The following is a 20,093-nucleotide window of genomic DNA, read 5'->3' as shown; positions in this document are numbered from 1 at the left end:
TGGGTTGGATCCAAAGTCTGCAAGTTCCCTATGTCTTTATTTATGAGTTCCATTATGATCCTCTCCATGACTTTGCAGATAAGGCTTGTCAAGCTAATGGGGCGGTAATTTCCAGGGTCAGTGGAGGCACCGTCCTTATGAAGTGGGACCACAGTCGCCGTGCGCTACTCCTTGGGTACGTATCCTGAGGTGAGGCTAAGATTAAACAGCTGTCCTAATTGTGGGTTTAATTCCTCGTTGAGTTCATGAAGCACACAGCCGGGGACACCATCCGGTCCCATGGATGCTGTGTTTTTTGCCTTAGTGAGAGCAGTTCTCACCTGGGCGTTGGAGATGTTTGGGGGGGCTACAATCCTCTGGTATAGATATCTCTCCTTTGGGGAGGGGAGAAGTTTGCACTGAACCTGTCAGCCAGTATGTTGGCAATGTGTAAAGGTTCAGTAATTTTCACATCATTTTGAACTAATTCTGAGCATATCTGGGAGTTTCCTCCTAGGTTTCTAACATAGCTAAAGAAGGCCTTATGATTGTCTTTTGAGTCCTTGGCGATTTTTCTCTCAAAATTTGCCTTGGATGATTTTATGAGAGCTCTTAGTTTTTTACTTATGATGATCAAAGGCATCTTACCTTTCAAGGATTTTGCTCTATCTTGTAGTAGCTTCCTCCTTTTGTTGTAGAGCTTGTTTATGGCTGGGGTCCACCAGACTGGACGCTTGCCTTTGGTACAGAGAGTCTTAGTTTTGTTTGGGATAGCCTGATCCATGCTGTCCTGTAGGTGCTGGTAGAAGGCATTTGTAAGTGATTCAGCGGTTTGAGTAATGTTTACCACTGGTTCAGGGGCCTTAAAGGAGACCACGCTAGATTTTAGAAATGTGAAGTCTGCTTTTGAGAAGTTTTTCACTGTGGTCTTTTTTGTTTCAGGTGGGGGCGGGATGAGGACCTCCAGCGAGATTAGTTTATGATCTGATCTCACCAGTGAGGGGTATACTTCCGGTGTTGAACATTTTGATCCCATGTTCATGATGATGAGCTCAAGTATGTTTTCTCCTCTTGTGGGGATGGTGACTAGTTGTTCCATGGCATTTGAGTTTATGAACTCCAGGAATCTTTGGGTTAGAGTGTTTGGGCTTGAGTAGTGTTCCCAGTCTATATTAGGGTAGTTGAAGTCACCTAGTATGATGGTGTTTGGAGATACATTTATCCCCTCCAATGTTTTCAGGAAGGCCATATGAGGTTCCTGAGTTTGAGAGGGTGGCCTGTAACATGCTACAAATTGCAGAGCAGTCTTGCCTATGGTTAATTGCACCTGGATGGTCTCCGATGCATCGTGCGTTGCCACCAACCTTGAGGTGTGGGTGTCCTTTATGAATATGGACACCCCCCCTCCTTTCTTGGTGTTGTCCGGATTTTGGGGCCGGAACGCATGATATGAGGTGAAACCTGTTAGTGCTGGGGTGCTCTCAGGAGCCTTGAACCAGGTTTCTGTCACAGCACAGACATCGATGTTCTCCATATTGAGAAGGGCCTCGAGTGCGTGCATCTTGAGATTGAGACTTCTGGCGTTGAGCAGCATTACCCTTAGTTTTTTTTTCTTTTTGGTGTTCTAGGGTGGTAGGTTTAGAATTTGAGCCTTGCCTAAAAAAGGCACTATGGGGGTGGCAAGAGCGTTTGCCAATATCCGAAGCCCAGGGTGACAGGTGCAAGCCGTCCCTTGCAGCGTGGCTTGTCCAGCATGTCATCCCAGGCAGACAGACATTGGATCCCCTTTGAATGACACCAGAATTTAAGCCAATTATTAAAGCTGATCATCTTATCACTGTATTGTGGCATCATTCTAGGTGAAGGTAGGATACTGCTCAGGGTCAGGGTCATACCTGCCTGGGCTACATAATCAGAGAGCTCCTCGATGTCCCTTTTCATGTAGTCCAAGGAGGTACGTCTCAGGTCGTTGACACCAGCGTGGACAATGACTGAGTCGTACTTGTACCTGCTGTTGAGAGACTGAGTGCTTGCGTTATGTGGCGGATTATAGCGCCCGACAGGCAGCTTACTGTGATCTTCTCCTTACTCAGTCTGGTGAGCGGGACGTCAGTGTGTCTGACTATGGAGTCACCAATGACGTGTGTCTGGCATTGTGTTTGGCCTTAAGGGCTGTGACTGTTTGACACTCTGACTGTGTGGTCTATGTGTTGGGTCCTGAGGTGGTAGTTGTTTGGGTGTCTGCTTTGGTGGCCTCTGCTGTTTTGGTAGATTTTTGATCAGAGCCTCCGAGTATGTCTTTGTGTGATTATGTGTATGATTTGAAGTTGTGATGGTACTATGTGTGACTGGGTATGTATTGTGTGTGGTTTCCTTCTCCTCCTGTCTGGTCTTGCCAGTCCTATGTTGAGAGAGCTCAGCCTCCAGTCTGGCCGTATAGTTGCATCTCTCGCATGAATTTGTGTTTTGTGGGAGAAGGAGAGGATTGTCTGTGTACATGAGGCAATTGTAACATTGCCTCAATATTCCCAGGTTCACCAGTTGAGCAGGAGAGGACACTAGCAACTGATCCCTCGACATACTAGAAGTAGTAGATAAAAAGACTTTCAAAGGACTCCGGGGGGGTGGGTTTAGGCTGGTGGGGTACTATCTATAATAAGAGTGCTTTATCAAGGTGCAAGTACTGTAGGAGTAAGTGCTAGGCTTACAGATAGAGAATAGTCTACTTGGGAATCAAGTAGAGATGAACCTTTCAGTTGTAGGATACGCTGGTTAGATCAGCAGTACAGCTCAAGGAAGGTAGTTTTAAGGGAAAATTTGAAGAGTGTAATTTAGGTGGCCCGAATAGTTTAACCGCCGCTGCTCTTGTGTGCAACAGTGGCAACTCCGCGCTAAAACATGCTAAATCGCGCAAACGCGCGTTTAGCGTGTTTTATATCAGGGGGCTGAAAAAAGCTAGGAACTGGCCCAAAACGACCAATAGACTACAAGTTACTGGCTGAAACCTCACAAAACTGGACCAACAGGCAGCTCAATGCTTCCCACTCCCACTGGTAAGCAAGGGAACTTCCTACTTCCAAATTAGGCAAAGATTCAGTAACAGGAACTACAAACAAAGTCCAGGGATCAGCAACTCTGAAACTGGACTACTCTAGCTCAGTAAGGCGGGAAAAACAAGAGATATTTTTTTTTTTTTTTTTTTTTTTTTTTCAGAAACAAGCAGAAACAGATACAGTAGACACTTTTAAATGCTATAAATCGGCTATCACAGCCTACAGAAACAATTTGCAACAATTACAGATTTTAAAAGTAACAAAATGAGAATTCAAGTGCAATAACAGAATAAATGCAGAAAAACAAATACAATGTATCAGCAAGCAGGCGAAATACAGTCGCTAGGTAATTAGAAGTGGAAAGCCACAAAAAATATACTTAAATCAGGTAAAGTCACTTTTTTAGCTCTCTGAAGCCTGGATTACTCTGCTGGCCACCACGAGGATCTGTGCTGAGTATCAAGCTTGTCTAGAAGTGAAGTATTTGTTGACTTTGCAAGTAATCCTTAACTACCTCAGGAGTACAGTATTTATTTTTTTTTTTTTTAAAGTGGTTGTATAACATTGCTATTATAGCTGTAAGAAACTGACATTAATCCTGTTGAGCATAGCATGTTACATGATACTTTCAGCAATACTTACGGGTCACAGTCACAGCAGTGTGCATGGAGGATGTTAACACATCCAGATAGTCTGAGTTATTCATTTTGCTGCACATTGCAAGCATTGCAGGGATTCTCAGATAATTATCTAATGAGTAGTGCATGTTGTCTTTAAGTTCAGACAAGTGTATTATCTTTTTGATTATCATTTCGTTTTATAGTATTTGCTGATATTTATATGAACACCTGCATTTCTCAGAGCATGTGATACCTGGTATATGCATGCCCTGAACCAGGGGTGTAGCAAGCAAATTCCATTTTGTACTCACAAGCTCTTAGTGCTACCCCCCTTGGACACCTGTCATAAAATGGACATATCTCTCAAAATGCTGCCCCCTCCAAGCGCTTACTAAATGCAATTAACACTTTCAGCTGTTCCTCCTAAAACTATTAAAGATATTGCTTTTAGATTAGCAGTATTATACCTGTTGTTGAAAGCATTAATTTAGACAGTTGTAGACATAATATGACTGAAAAAAAAGCAGTATTGATTTGATGCTCAGAAAAAAATGTACTCAGTAGAGTACAAAGTGTATGCCTTGCTATACTCATGCCCTGGACTGAACCATCCTTCATAACAATGAAAAACCTGTGCTCCTTAAAATGAATATGTATACCATCCTAACAGCAATGTATGTATTTGCCTTTCAACAGCATGTAAGTTGTCGTACAAAGGAAGTGATGTTTGTGAAGTCTGTAGTACTTTAGAGTGAAAAAAAAACTTCACTCGTATGAATGGAATAAGAAAGTAATATAAACAATATGATAAGACAGATGTGGTGCAAAGGACTTTGTTTTACTAGAATATGTAATTAATGGCTTCAGGAAGAGTCTGAATCACAATGACTCATTGTGAGAGTACATAAAATAGAACAAAACTGACAGCATTTCATGTTGCTATACACTGGATATAAAAAGTGTACACACCCCTGTTAAAATGGCAGGTTTTTGTGATATAAAAAATGAGACCACAATAAATAATTTCAAAACTTCTCCAACCTTTAATGTGACCTATAACCTGTACAATTCAATTGAAAAACAAACAAATCTGTTAGGGGAAAAATATAAAAAATAAAACACGTACCATAAACTGGTTGTATAAGTGTGCACACCCTTAAACTAATACTTTGTTGATGCACCTTTTGATTTAATTACAACATTCAGTCTTCTTGGGTAGGAGTCTATCAGCATGGCACATCTTGACTTGGCAATATTTGCCCACTCTTTCTTGCAAAAGTGCTCCAAATCTGTCAGATTGCGAGGGTATCTCTTGTGCACAGCCCTCTTCAGGTCACTCCACAGATTTTCTATTGGAATTAGGTCTGGGCTCTGGTTGAGCCATTCCAGTACTTTAATTTTCTTCTGGTGAAGCCATTCTTTTGTTGCTTTGGATGTATGCTTGGGATCATTGTCATGTTGAATGGTGAAATTCCTCTTCATCTTCAGCTTTCTAGCAGACACCTGAAGGTTTTGGGCCAAAAGTGACTGGTGTTCGGAACTGTTCATAATTCCCTGCACCTTGACTAAAGCCCCAGTCCCAGCTGAAGAAGAGCAACCCCAAAGCATGATACTGCCGCCACCATGCTTCACCATGAGGATGGTGTTCTTTTGGTAATGCGAAGTGTTGTTTTTGTGCCAAACATACCTTTTGGAATTGTGGCCAAATAGTTTAACCTTAGTCCCATCAGACCATAACACATCTTCCCACATGCTTTTGGGAGTTTTGATGCATTGTTTTGCAAATTTTAGCCGGGCCTGGATGTTTTTCTTTGTAAGAAAAGGCTTCCGTCTTGCAACCCTACCCCCATAGTCCAGACAGATGGAGAATACGGGAAATTGTTTTCACATGTAGTACACCACCAGTACTTGCCAGAAATTACTGCAGCTCCTTCAGTGTTGCTGTAAGTCTCCTGGCAGCCTCCCTGACCAGTTTTTGGCTTGTTTTTCATCAGTTTTGGAGGGACGTCCATCCCTTTGCAATGTCACTGTTGTCCCATATTTTTTCCACTTTTTGATGACTGTCTTCACTGTGTTCCATGGTATATCCAATGCTGTGGAAATTTTTTGGTACCCTTCTCTTGACTGATACCTTTCAACAATGAGATCCCTTTGATGCTTTGTAAGCTCTCTGCGAACCATGGCTTTTGCTGTAGCAGGCAACTGAGTAAATGTCAGGAAAATCCTACTAGGACAGCTGAACTTTATTTGGGGTTAATCAGAGTCTCTTTCTTTGATGGCAGGTGTGTACCCAAGAAGACTGAATGCTGTAATTAAATCAAAAGGTGCTTCAACAAAGTATTAGTTTAAGGGTGTGCACACTTATGCAACCAGCTTAGCTTTATTGTACATTTTTTATTTTTTTATATTTTTTTCATCCTAACAGGTTTCTTTGTTTTTCAATTGAATTGTACAGGTTATAGGTCACATTAAAGGTGGGAAAAGTTTTGAAATTATTTATTGTGGTCTAATTTTTTAGATCACAAAAACCTGGCATTTTAACAGGGATGTGTACACTTTTTATATCCACTGTATATTATGGTAGATTGCAGATCTTTAACAAGTTCTTTACATTATTAAATTGCACTGGGGTTTCTTTTTGTTTTTTAACATCTTTATTATTATTTTTAAGTGACCTAGGTACATATACAGTAATGGAAAAGAAAACCGATCAAGTCAGCATTTCTTTTATTTTCATGCACTATTCATTTTAACAATTTGAAGTCACTCCAACATTACCTAAATTGCTCAGTTCCTGCCTTCCCTTAAATTTAACTCATCCACCTGAACATGTGTCGTATTCTGTATGTATTCTTCCCACAAATTTCATTTATATCTATGTAATTTGCTAATTTCCTTTTCTAAAGATTCCACTTCCAGTTTTCTTTTTTTATCTCCTTGACAGTGTTAAGTAATTCAGTTGGTTTAAATTTTGATGTCAGTTTTCTAGTAATTACTCCCCCCATCTCAAAAAAAAAAAAATCTTTAGTTACAACTCTTTGCTCCTCCAACATTTCTAAGTATTCTTTAGGGAACATTTAAAATCTGCCAGCTCGTTAAAGTCCCAGAAAACATTTTTCCATTTACATATGTCTTTTCCAGCACACCTAAAATTCTCTGTCTGATTGTTGTGTAAAAATACCTATGCAAACACTTCCAAAAAAAAAATCCTAGACCTTTTTGACTTTTTCGCATACTTGGAAATCCTACACATGTCCCTCCATTGTTTCTTTGCCAAGAGAGACTAGAAAGACAATGTGCAATCTTTTCTAACATCTACTGATTTTATTGATTCTTATAGTTGTCGTGCAATACAGCATAGTCATGATAGTTTTACTGCACATCAGCAAGTCAAGTGGCATCAGAAATACTCAGTCTAGGAAACTAAACCTCTTCTGCAACAACTGAACAGTTCAGAGGGACTAGTGTACCTCACAGGGGATACTACTGCTGCATAACAGAGTCTCCATCAAAGTAAAACAAAGCTCATCCCTGTCCATATTCAAGTTTAACTTGAATTTAAGGATGGGAAACAGAACATTTACCAAAGGAGTACCATCTGTATTACTGATGGACAGAGTCATCTCCTAAAATGCTTTAGCCAGTACATGAGTTCCCTCAAATTACTTATGGTATGATCCCAGTTATTCTCCTTGGGGGATATATAATTATCAACAAAGTGATGGATAAGACCAATTTCTAGGCTGAAAATGGCCTGCAAGTCTAGCCTGGTACTTCCCTATGAACCTGTAATATTTTATATGCCTCACTAATACATTTTATAACAGCAGCTTCTGTTTTAGACTGCTGAAATTATGCCTGTGCTAGTCATTCACTTTTTGCACTCCCTTATCACTTTCTCTTTGCCTGTACTCTGATGTCATGCCTTGGTAGGGAAGGCAGTCTCTAACCTGCAGACCAAACCTGTGCTTGACCTCCTGCTACTCTGATGTTCATCGGGCTACCCTGCTGCAGTCATCCCACTTGGGTTATCCTGTCGTCAGGCGGTCCTGCAGTCGGACGGAATTCCAAAGTCTTGGTCCGGCGTCGGTTGCTGTCGCTTCTTCCCTGACGTCAGTGCCCCAGGGGTATATATAAAATGCATCCGACGCCATTTTCTTCAGTCTTTCTTGCCGTGTGGTGCCCGAAGCAGAAGCAGTTCGCAAGTGCCGGTCAGCCGACTCCTGAGATTTTCGAAGTCGAGTTTCAGATCTGAAGTCTTCAATAAAGCTAAGTACCCTGTTGGGGAAACTTTTCTTGCCTCAGACCGATGTCAGAAAAAGTTAACAATTGTATTTCTTGTGGGAAGCAAATACCTCATAAGGATTTTCATTCTTACTGCATACCTTGCCTAGGCCTAGACCACGACGTCACTAGTTGTCGTTTTTGTGCTAGGTTTAATAAGCGTACTATAAAAAGACGCTTTGATTTCGCACGACACTACTTCGGTAGAAAATTTAACTACACTATGCCGTCAGAGCAACCGACTACCGGTGTGCACAAAAAACACAAGGATAAGGACAGGCAGCCTAGACCCAAGCCAGATTCCGAGGCCTCTGCTGGTCCGGTCTCCGGTTCACCGGTCTTCAGTGAGGCTCCGACGCAGCCCCTGACTACCACAGATCTGGAACCTGAGACCGCTTCGGAACTTTTGGTGGAAAATGCTAGACCGACGCAGCCATTAGCCCCTACCGACGACACTGCTGAAAAAGATGTCGGTCCTGCAGAAACACCTTCGGTTTCTGAAGGCGTCTTCAGACCGACTACGCTCACCATAAAAACGTATCCTAAGACTAAGACTCCTATTAAATCTAAAAAAGTCTGCACTTCAGTCCCCTGTTCAAGGGCCCATGCCTCAGAAACAGATGCTCAAAATGGCTGAAGATTTGATTTCTTTAATCAGGGGTTCCCAACCCCCTCCCGACAAAAGGCCTAGACAAGAGGAAGATTATGCCTCTTCTGAACAAGTGTCTATTTCCTCAGGCTCCTCTGAGGACCAAGATTATTCCTTCTCCCCTTATGAAGACTCTGATGCTGAGGATTCTATTCCCTCAGCTTCTCCTCCTGAAGACTACTCTTTTGGGGAAACTTTACACACTATGAGTGAACATTTTCACTGGGAAGGTCAGGACTACTCTGACTCAAAGAAAAGGCTCAGAGACTTTCTTTTACTCCCCCAGCACAGACCACTTGCCATCCCCCCAGTTTTGGACATTGTGGATGATGTTTACTTAGAATCCAGTTTGAACCCAGATTCTCTGCCTCCTGCTCCGGCCAAACCTGACAGATACTATAGAGTGCCTCATTCCCACAAATTTCTTTATAAAAGTCCTGTTGCTGATCCATGGACTATCTCCCAGGGTCCCAAAGGGGCTAAGGCTTCTATGGCAAAAAATCCTGTACCCTCTGAAAGGGACTCCAGAGCACTAGACAGGTGGGGGAAAAAGGTTTACACCTCAGCCACTTTAGCTATGATTTCACATGCTAAAATATCAGCAATTTCTAATGTCTCAGTTAAAACAAAAAATGAGCGCACTCCCTCAACAGTCTGAATTGAAAGAAATGCAGGATCTGTTGTATGCAACTGAACAGGTGGGCAAACATACTTTACAATGTAGGTTTGATTCTTTGGAGGCTTCCTGCAGAGCAGCTGTCACTGGGTCTGTTATGCATAGGCATGCTTGGTTAAAGGAACAAACTCTGCCTGATCATGTTAAAGCAAAGCTTCTAGATGCTCCCTTACAGCAGGATGTTCTTTTTGGAGTTAAAGCAGAAGTCTTAAAGAAAATGGAGGATAAGGCAAAATCTATGCAGACAGTCAAAGATTTCCTACAGGTACAGCCCCCTCGCTTCAGCAGAAATTGTCTAACAAAAAATTGGTCCTTTCCAGCTACTGACAGACCACAGAGGGGTAAATACAGACGTCCAAGAGGCAGAGGACAACCACAAGCCCAGTACAAACCTCAACAATGGGGCACTGCAGCACAGAAGGGAGGAGAAGACAGGTCCCAAACTACCAGAAGGCAAACTCAATGACTTGCACCTCATCTGGCCAAGGAACACTCTCTTGGCAGCCCCCTTGGGAGGAAAACTCGCACTTTTTTCAGACAACTGGCACATTGTCACAAAGGACAAATGGGTCCTAGACGTAATTTCACGAGGATACAGATTCCATTTTCACACCTTGCCAATGAAAAGAGGAATGCCAAACCTGCCACAAAATCAATGGGCAGAGGCACAAAGACAAATTACAGCTCTCATGGACATGAAAGCCATTCAACTGGTACCTACTCGAGAGGATTTTACTCAAGACTCTTTCTAGTTCCCAGAAAGGACAATGCCTGGAGACCAATTCTGGACCTTTCAATTCTAAACACCTTCTTACAAGTACCCAAATTCAAGATGCTAACACTACAGCAGCTTCTTCCGATGTTGGGCAAGAAAGCATGGCTAGTAACGTTGGACCTCAAGGAGGCATACCTGCATGTCCCTATCAGACAAAGTTGCAGAGGATACCTCCATTTCATTGCAGGTTCAACCCATTACCAATTCTCTGCACTGCCCTTTGGCTTATCTACTGCACCCAGGGTCTTCACAAAATGCCTGGCACCAGTAATTGCATACTGCAGACAAAGAGGAATTCAAATATACCCATACCTGGATGACTGCCTCATCCAAGCAGAAAGCAAGGACATCCTCTTACAACATCTGGCTTTTGTAAAACATCTTCTAAGTTGCCTGGGGTACACAGTAAACAAAAAGAAATCAAAACTAGTACCCTCACAAAATATGACATTCCTGGGTGCCAGTTGAATACAACGGCCCAGAAGGCTTATCCGACGCCAGACAAACAACTACAACTGACTCAATATTTCAAAACAATGGCAACAAAGACCCAACTACCTGCAAGAAAAATTCTGCAGGCCTTGGGCTTCATGGCATCTTGCATACTACTAATACCATTTGCAAAGCTGCATATGAGGAAATTACAGTGGTACCTAAAAAGTGTATGGTCTGAACACAGCCACAGCTTGGACACAATGATATCTCTCATTCCCTGCCTACAATAGGAGTTTCTTTGGTGGTCACTGGCATCTCGCCTTAACAAGGGTGAGCCTTTCACCTTGTGCCCAGCCAGGCAAACTATGACAACAGATGCATCGGACTACGCCTGGGGGGCACACATGGCAGGACAGTGCGTTCAAGGCGTATGGACTGCAGATCAAAGGAATCTGCACATCAATCAAAAAGAGATGCTAGCTGTACAGAATGCTCTGACAGCCTTCAAGAATCTATTACTTCCAGGACAACTTACAATAAGGACGGACAACACCACAGTAATGTGGTACATAAACAAACAAGGGGATACACACTCCTACCCTCTATGCAGGCAAGCAATGACCTTGTGGAACACCGCTCTGGCTTACCAAGTTCAGTTACAAGCTCAATTCCTGCCAGGAAAAAAGAACACATTGGCAGATGATCTCAGCAGAAACATCATGGATCCCCACGAGTGGAAACTGGATCCGCAAGTATTTGCAATGATAACTCAAAAATGGTGCCTTCCAGACATAGACCTGTTTGCCAGTCCTCAAAACTATCAACTGGCAAAATTTTGTACAAGGACACTTCACCATCAAGCTTGGAAAGTGGACGCACTCTCATTCAGTTGGAAAAACCTGACAGTATATGCCTTCCCTCCATTGCCTCTCCTCATAAAGGTGCTTCTGAAAGTCAGAAAGGAGAGACCACGACTGATACTCATAGCCCCAGACTGGCCACGCCAGTACTGGTATCCACTATTGAGGAATATGGCCCAGGGCCCACCTTGGATTTTACCACAGATTGCTCATTTGCTCTCACAGCAAAACAATCAGATTCTTCACAGCCAGCTAAAAACCTTAAATCTGGCTGCATGGCAAATCACCTAAACATCCAGCCAACTCCTCTTTCCCAAGCAGTTATGGATGTTATTCTGGAAGCCAGGAGGCCCAGCACCAGGAAGGCCTATTCGGACAATTGGAAAAGGTTTTGTGCCTGGAACCAAGCTAAAGGCCAAAACACACTTCAGCCTCACATGCCTCAGATTCTACAGTATTTAACTGAGATGTTGCACAAAGGACTTTCTTTTTCTTCCATTAAAATCCATGCATCAGCTATTTCAGCCCACTACAACACGGAACCACCCTTATTTTCGCATCCACTTCTAAGGCAGTTCCTCAGAGGGGCAAAAAACATTAGGCCACCCAGGAGATCAGCTACACCAACATGGGACCTAAATTTTGTTCTGGAAAAACTTATGCTACCTCCCTTTGAACCAGCTTTCTCTGCAGATCTACAGTTCCTATCATGGAAGACTGCCCTGCTGCTAGCAATAACTTCAGCTAGAAGAGTCTCAGAGCTGCAGGCACTAATGGCAGTGGAACCTTTCCTCATTTTCCATCAAGACAGAGTTTCTCTACGAACGAATCCTTCCTTCATGCCTAAGGTGGTTTCCAGTGTGTCTTTAAATCAAACCATTCACTTACCCACCTTCTTCCCAAACCCACAGAACAAAGGAGAAAGACTCCTGCATTCCTTGGACATTCACAGGCAACTTCGTTACTACTTGGATAAAACTAAGGCTTTCAGAAAATCTGACCAGCTCTTTGTATCCTGTGCTACAGCTTCACAAGGGAAGGCTATATCAAAACAAACCATTTCCAAATGGATAGGACATTGCATTTGTTTTTGCTATACCCATCATGGAAAACCAGCTCCTGCTACCATTAGGCCCCACTCTACCAGGGCAACAGCTACATCTACAGCCTTCCTCAGGGGGGTTCCAACCAAGGAGATTTTGGAAGCTGCAACTTGGAGTTCAGTACACACCTTTACCAAACACTATCACTTACCACTTTACTCTAAGACTAGGGCTGGCTTCGCCACTGCAGTTCTGCAGGGCCTTCTAGCCTCCTCTAACCCTCTATAACTCCTCCACCCATCCATAGCTTTGGGATTCTACCCAAGTGTGATGACTGCAGCAGGGTAACACGATGAACATAGTACAGTTTTGTACCTACCATAAATGTAGATGTTCGAGTGTTCACCCTGCTGCAATCCAGGTTACCCTCCCTCCATCCCCTCTGATCTAACTGGCTAAATCTCTACAATACCTTTCTGATGTATTTGCTTATAGCTGGAGGGATTTTGTGTTTGTGCAAAAAATTACTTAATTTGGTACTAATTACTGACCACCTTTTTGGGGGCACCTGACATCTGGGGCAAGAAAAACTGAAGAAAATGGCGTTGGATGCATTATATATACCCCTGGCGCACTGACGTCAGGGAAGAAGCGACAGCAACCGACACCGGACCAAGACCTTGGAATTCCGGCCGACTGCGGGACCGCCTGACGACAGGATAACCCAAGTGTGATGATTGCAGCAGGCTGAACACTCAAACATCTACATTTATGGTAGGTACAAAACTGTACTTTACCGTTCATCTCACTAGTTATTTGCTCATAATTCTTTGGTTCCTTTGCCAACTTCCTCCAGTAAATTCCAACACATTCTTGCCTTTTTTTCTGTACCCTTGATTGCAGTCATCCCTGTTGGGGTAAAGCTGTAGCTCAGTATGAGCTGTCTGAAATGCAAGAGCAGATTTTCATTGTAAATAGTCTTGTTAAAGTCTCTGTATGTGAATACTGTTGAAGAAAGCAGACTGTTACAGGGACTGTGCCAGATTTAAATGGGGGTTCCAAGAACTGAAAAGTTGCATTATTAAATGTATTTTCCAAAGTGTGCTAAAGTTTTGTGTTGGATGTAAGTAGCCCATAATGTGCCTCTGTTAGTGTTGAATAAATTTGAAAAACTTAGCTTGCATTAAGGAATAACAATCTTTTGTAAGTCATCTCCTAGATATGTATTATACATTTGTAGATTTTTCAAAAGTGGATATGCATTTTTGGGTATATAATGTTATAGCTAATGATGAGTTAATTTGCATGTTTTGCCTTGTGGTAGATAGGAATTCCAGGTAAGTAAGTTGCAGTATAAATCTCATAGAGGTTAGACAACACTTCCTCTCTATATGTGTTATTTATTAAGTCTTTCTACTTGGTGACAAAGATATGTAGTCCAAGGTGGAATCTCTTGCAGAAGTAATCCTCCCATCTTGCTGGAATCGCCTGCAAAAGTAATCATTTTATCTTGCATGCTACTGGTCAGGTGAATACTCCATATTTTTTTGATAAATCTGCCTGGCAAAAGGTACCTTATTGAAGGATGAGGTAGAGAGTAGTTAAAGAATGATGATCTGGGATTAGAAGAGTTGGCAGATGAAGAGAGGCAAAGCAGTTTCTTTATTGTTTGGTGAACAAGTGACAAGATCAATCTCTCTGTGTCAAATAAGTAAAATATTTGAAAACAGAATGCTGTTTAAGTTAAGAAGTGGTGAGGAACCAAAAAAAACCACCATCTCTTTCTAAATGAGAGGACTTAAGTAAGTTTTAGGGATGGTGTTTATAATATAACCTGCATAAACAAATGGAGTACTAGGCTGCTGAATGAGAGGAGAGAAGAAGGGAAAGATAAACCTGAAGTGAAGAGCACCTGTGTATTGAGAGGCTAGCTGAATTGTTGAGTAGCATCAACTAAGCATGAGACATACTTCTGTTGATGTTTTTCATGATTGTGTTTTCTTGTTTAGATTGTAGTGTCACTTCCTTATTTTGTTGCCGTAGGTCATGCGTTGCTCCAAGCAAGGGTTGTTGAACCCCATCATGAAAGCGACTTCCATCCCTTTTATGGGTTGTCGTGGAGATTCTTCAAATGATTCCAAAAGAGATCTCCTTGAAATCCAGATCCCACCTTGGGAGGAACGACGAGATGAGCCAGTTGAGAGGAAGCGAGCTCGACTTCTTTATGAAAGCAGAAAGAGAGGCATGTTGGAAAACTGCATTTTGCTCAGGTATGTGCTGTATTTGGTTGCCTAGCTTACCAAGCGAGTTGGTTAGTAACAGCTGAAACAGGAATTTGAGACCCTGGTGGTGTGGTTTAAATTTTGCACTTAGCAAACCTCAAGGAGGATGTGTTTGTCAGGACATGCAGTTATGCCCTAGATTGCTGATAGTTTTTTCCAGTTGATTAATGGTGAAAGAAGTTTGTATTAACAGCACTTCACTGAAAAGCGACTGTCAGTTATACTTGTTCACTCCCACTGTTTTGTGGTTTATTCACATCTGTTCTGAGTAGAGTATTGATGCACGTTTACATTTAATAGCTACAGTGCTGCTTCATTTGTTATTGTGCTGGCATCAGTGTAATACTGCAGCACAGATGCCGGATATGTCTAGTCCTGGTAAAGATGTTGCTGCTGCTTCATTTTTAGCATGCCAATAAGTAATCTACATAACTTGTTTATGTGTGAAACGTTATACATAATTTTCATATCTTCATTTCCGTTAGTGTTTCTGAAAGTAGTATACAAGTTCATAGATTCATCTGTTCAAATAACAAATTTGTGATCATTTTTTTCATCATGAAGTTGTAACAACTTGAATAAGTCAACTCTTACATCCCTTATTAGTATTTTGTTTCATTTGATGTGTGAACATGTGCTGTTAATACATGAGCGGCAGATTTGTTTTTACGATTCCAAAGAAATCTACCATTTCCTTTCATTTTTCAAAAATCAGTTTCAGTTTGTCTTAAGTGTGCTGTTTTATGTGCATCTTGTCCATTGTTTATCACTAGCTATTCTTTTTTTTTTTCCTTTGACAAGGATGGTAATGCAGACATGGGTGGTAGAACCAAACTTTAGGATTACAAAAATCTTTGCATTCGGTGGCTTGAATACATATGTTATGACCATGCTGAAAAGACTAAACAAGAAGAGCTTGGAGGCAGTGCTGATTGTATCAGTAAGTCAGCTCAGACTAAATCACTGGTAGCTACGTAGTGTGACAATGAGTTTATTATATAGATCACAGAGGTAGATGATACCAGAGGCAAAGATAGGCCAAACTAATGTAGTATTGTTGGCAATATTCTACTGTGCAGAAGATGTACTTGCCAACTTTGGTAGAGACAGCTTCAGCTTTGCTGAAATTTACCCAAATCTATGTGTTTCCCTGTTTTAATTATTCTAACTATGAGGTTGCCACAGAAGCATTGATATGGTGGCAGTTTATCAATGCTTAATGAATTACCTGCCAGGTAATTCTATATTAGCACAGGTTGTACGTGCATCTGTCTACCACTTCTGAGTCCTTCAGTGGGTAGTCTAGGATGTGCTTCCTGTTTTCAAATATTTTTTATTACAGCACATAAGAAAGGAAATCTGTACAAAGGACATTGCTACAAACTGGGAAGCTTAGCACGATAGCACAGGCTAGTTTGTTATGCTTTGAGAGATTGTTAACCCTATGTATTACTCTTGGGAAAAGGGGGTTTGGAGGTCAGAACTATTGGTTTTAATCAGCACCCTCATTCCTGTAGGGTTTGTCTTGCATTAATAATCAAGATCCTACTAACTAGTTTAATTATTTGCTGTTTGTTGGATTTTTTTCCCTTTATAACTGTAATTATTTTTCACACACAACCCCGGCTTCCATACCGGCAATGGGCACTCTCATTTCCTCCCTCCTTAAGCACCAACATGACCCTAATTTCTGTCCTTACTGCTGTAGATTTGTAGTTCATAGACTTGATTCATGGAATAATACTAGACTAGCTGCCCTTGTACGCCATTTACCCCATGTGAGAATCAAACCCTGCACCTTGTGTCTGTAAGGTAAATACCTTAACTATTATGCCCAATTATCACCCTCCAGATGACAGATGATGATCTCTGGTGGTGTACTGCAGTGGGATATCAATCCGTTTATGCCCCAGATGAAATTCTGCTGTTTTGTATTTTTCTGCAAGAGACACTGTAGTGTCTAACAGAGCTGTAGCTATAAATGCCATAAAACTGACCCAAAATGTATTGGAGAAATTTCCAAGGTGGTCGAGATAATTTATAGAAATCTAGATTTTGAGAGCAGAAGGAGACCATTTGCTTGGTCTGCTATATCTGATTCCCCTACCTTATTATTAAGCTGTAGATTCCAGTGCATAGAATGAGTAGGTTTTGTGCGTTCTTGGTTACTGTTAACCTTTTTGTTTCCCCAGAACCTCTTCTCAAAAGTTGTAGCTTGCGTCTACCATTTTTGCTTCATTTCACTCCACAGTCGTGGTGAATTCTTTTGACATTTGTCTGACACATAAGCTGGTCAAGATCAGAGACCCAATGATAATTCTCTGTTTATTTTGTTGTAGTCTGCTTTATGTAACATTACTTGTTCAGTGGTTTGTATTTTTGTATTTGCCTTTGGACATTATAGTGTCAGAAATGTGTCTTTTTGTGTCAGTCCTCTTCTTATTAGCAAACAAGTAAAAACTAAGTACATCCTCCCCATATCTTCATGGATATGGGGTCTCCATACTGAATGCATGGCTGTAATTCTCAGGCTAAGCTTGAACATGGTCTAGATGGATCACTGTCCTACCCTGGTTAACAAATAAATAAATAAATAAACAATCTTTTCCCTCCAAACCTCTGCACAGAGAGAAGCTAATTCATCTTTTCTTTTCAGATTTCTTCACTCTTCTTCTTCTTCTTTCAGTTTTTCCCAGTTAGGAGTCGCCACAGTGGAGCACCTGTCCGCTCATGATTGGCAGTGGAGTTTTACGGTGTGGAGTTGCCAGCCCAAAACCCAACCTTCCACAGAAGGCACACACATGCACGCACTCACACCTAGGGCCAATTTAGAGTGTCCAATCAACCTACAGCATGTCTTTGGGATGTGGGAGGAAACCGGAGCACCCGGAGGAAACCCACATGACCACAGGGAGGACATGCAGACTCCACACAGAAGGAACCCCAACCGAGGATCGAACCGGAGAACTTCTAGCTGTGAGGCGGCAACGCTAACTGCTGCAGCACCACCACAGACGCCCTTTTCAGATTTCTTCACTATATCTTTGTATCCCTTGGTTGTCCGTGCTACTTTAAGATAACTGCTTGCCTTTTAACTTCTTAATATCTTGAGCTAGATTTTTTTTACTTTTTAATACTGTTTCCATTTCCTAGCCAGTGAAATAGCTCTTTGCTCACTCCTTTCAGCCCCTGTTCAACATATTTGTACCAGACAGAGTTCTTTATATTCTCTTGGCTTTGCATTAGAGCAAATGAAAGACATTCCTAGTGAAAATGAAGCTCAGTTCCAGATAAAGGATTGTACGCTAAGTGCAGATGCTGTCAGCAACAAACTGCAGAGTAGCAACATCTTTACCATTGCTAAGAGGACTGTAGATGGGCAAGATATGCTGTACCAGTCTCTGAAACTGACCAATGGAATCTGGGTACTTGCAGAGTTAAGGATTCAGCCAGGGAACCCCAACTATTTGCTTTATGACGGCATACCACAGCCAGCAGGTCCATCTGATGGAAGTGAAGCAGATGACAGCATACCACCGCCAGCAATTCCATTTGCTGGCGATGAAGCAGATGACAGCATACCACAGTCAGCAGGTCCATCCGAAGGCACTGAAGCAGATGACAGCATACCACAGTCAGCAGGTCCATCCAATGGCACTGAAACAGATGACAGCATACCACAGCCAGCAGGTCCATCTGATGGCAGTGAAGCAGTTGACAGCATACCACAGCCAGCAGGTCCATCTGATGGCAGTGAAGCAGATAACAGCATACCACAGCCAACAGTGGAATGTCAAGAAGGTGTGGATTGCTGTCCTCCTCAACACCATGAAGGAATTGAACAGACACCATTAATCAGAAATGGTAGTGATGAGGAACTCTTTAGGAGCCCGAACCATGCAGCAGAGGGCAGTATCAACATACCCACAGAGCGGGGCACTGTCATTGAAGAGCCCACTGCCATCAGCTTTGTAAGTGCCCTAAAAATTCCAGGTGTGTTGGAGTTTTCCCTCTGCTTACTATTTGCCAAGCTTGTCAGCTACACCTTCCTTTACTGGCTACCACTGTTCATTCCCAACGTAGCACATTTGGATTCAAAAGGTGCTGGAGATATATCTACGCTCTTTGATTTTGGAGGAATTTTAGGTGGGATAATTGCAGGTATAGTTTCTAACTACACGAGAGGGAGAGCGACAACCTGCTGTGTGATGCTCTTTGTAGCAGCTCCCATGTTGTTCCTGTATAACAATATCGGTCAGAATGGAATTGGAACCACAGTTGCTATGCTGATTGTGTGTAGAGGTCTGGTGAATGGTCCATATGCTCTCATCACTACAGCCATCTCAGCTGACCTGTTTCAGCTCCTGCTTCACATCTGGAATACATTTTGGATCGCACCTGGTTTCTACAACAAGCTTTCTGTACTTTTTAAGGGACCAAGATGGGGACCAGGAAAGCTAAGACTGGGTCTTCCAGAGGAAATTCCCAAGGTTTGCTGTACTGTGAAAGTAGAACCGGTATACCAGAAGAAGAAAAACAGTAATTCTTCAGATATGGGACTGATGCACAATTATCAGTACAAGCAGAGGTCATTGACACCTATTCATGCAAATGTCCGAGAGCAGCGAAAAAGACATGGTGGTTACATTGGTGAAACTGGTGGACTTTCAAGAGAAAAAGAGTGACCTTTGGAACATTACAGTTTGCATGATGAGCGTAGCACTTCATACACACACCAATCTCATACACACCCCCACCCTCTCTCATACATGCACCACACCTCACACATATATACTACAATGCTTATCTTCCCACAACAAGCTCTGCTACTATCTACCCTTTTAATATCCCTAACCTACATTACCCAACTTAGCCTCCACACTAATACATACCTACCTCTAACTACACACACCACCACCTCACACCCCCCAGATATATCCCACTCATATTCACAGATCTCTCTCCAGCCCATCCAATCTTTACAAACTCTCCTTACTCCCTACATCACAATCTCCTCACCCCACTCTATCTACTTTCTCTAAGACAACCCTCCCCCCAAAAAAACATACCTCCCTTTATCCTCTACTTTTCTTCAATCAGCTCCTCTCTCATATGTCACTCTCTCTCTGTCAGGTGACATCCACCTTAACCCAGGCCCAACCCCTACCTGTACCCACCCTAACTCAAGTTCTAATCAACACAAACACAAGATTATCCGCCTCATGACCCTAAATGCACAAAGCCTCCATAATAAAATCCCCAACCTTCATGCCTGGCTCTCTTACAACCAGCCAGACATAACCGCTGTCTCTGAGACCTGGCTCAAACCCTCCATCAGAGATAATGAAGTCCTTCCTCCAGGCTACCACATTATACGCAATGATAGAACTCATAGAAAATGAGGTGGCGTAGCAATTATCTACTCTTCCACTCTCAT

General features: G+C 42.2%; 1 protein-coding gene across 1 annotated transcript in view; it reads left to right on the top strand.

The window, feature by feature from the left end:
* The window catches only part of SDHAF2 (succinate dehydrogenase complex assembly factor 2), a 528,134-nt gene that overhangs the window by 209,323 nt on the left and 298,718 nt on the right, over positions 1-20,093 (top strand). Inside the window, exon 2 of the mRNA XM_044059380.1 lies at positions 14,418-14,644. Coding sequence (XP_043915315.1) covers positions 14,418-14,644 — 227 coding nt within the window. The remainder of the gene's footprint in view (positions 1-14,417; positions 14,645-20,093) is intronic.

The sequence above is a fragment of the Protopterus annectens genome, chromosome 17.part0 (assembly GCF_019279795.1).
Source record: "Protopterus annectens isolate FY-2018-M chromosome 17.part0, PAN1.0, whole genome shotgun sequence".
NCBI classification, from domain to species: Eukaryota; Metazoa; Chordata; order Ceratodontiformes; family Protopteridae; genus Protopterus; species Protopterus annectens.
The sequence above is the reverse complement of the archived record's forward strand: the minus strand, read 5'-3'. Positions and strand labels throughout refer to the sequence as shown.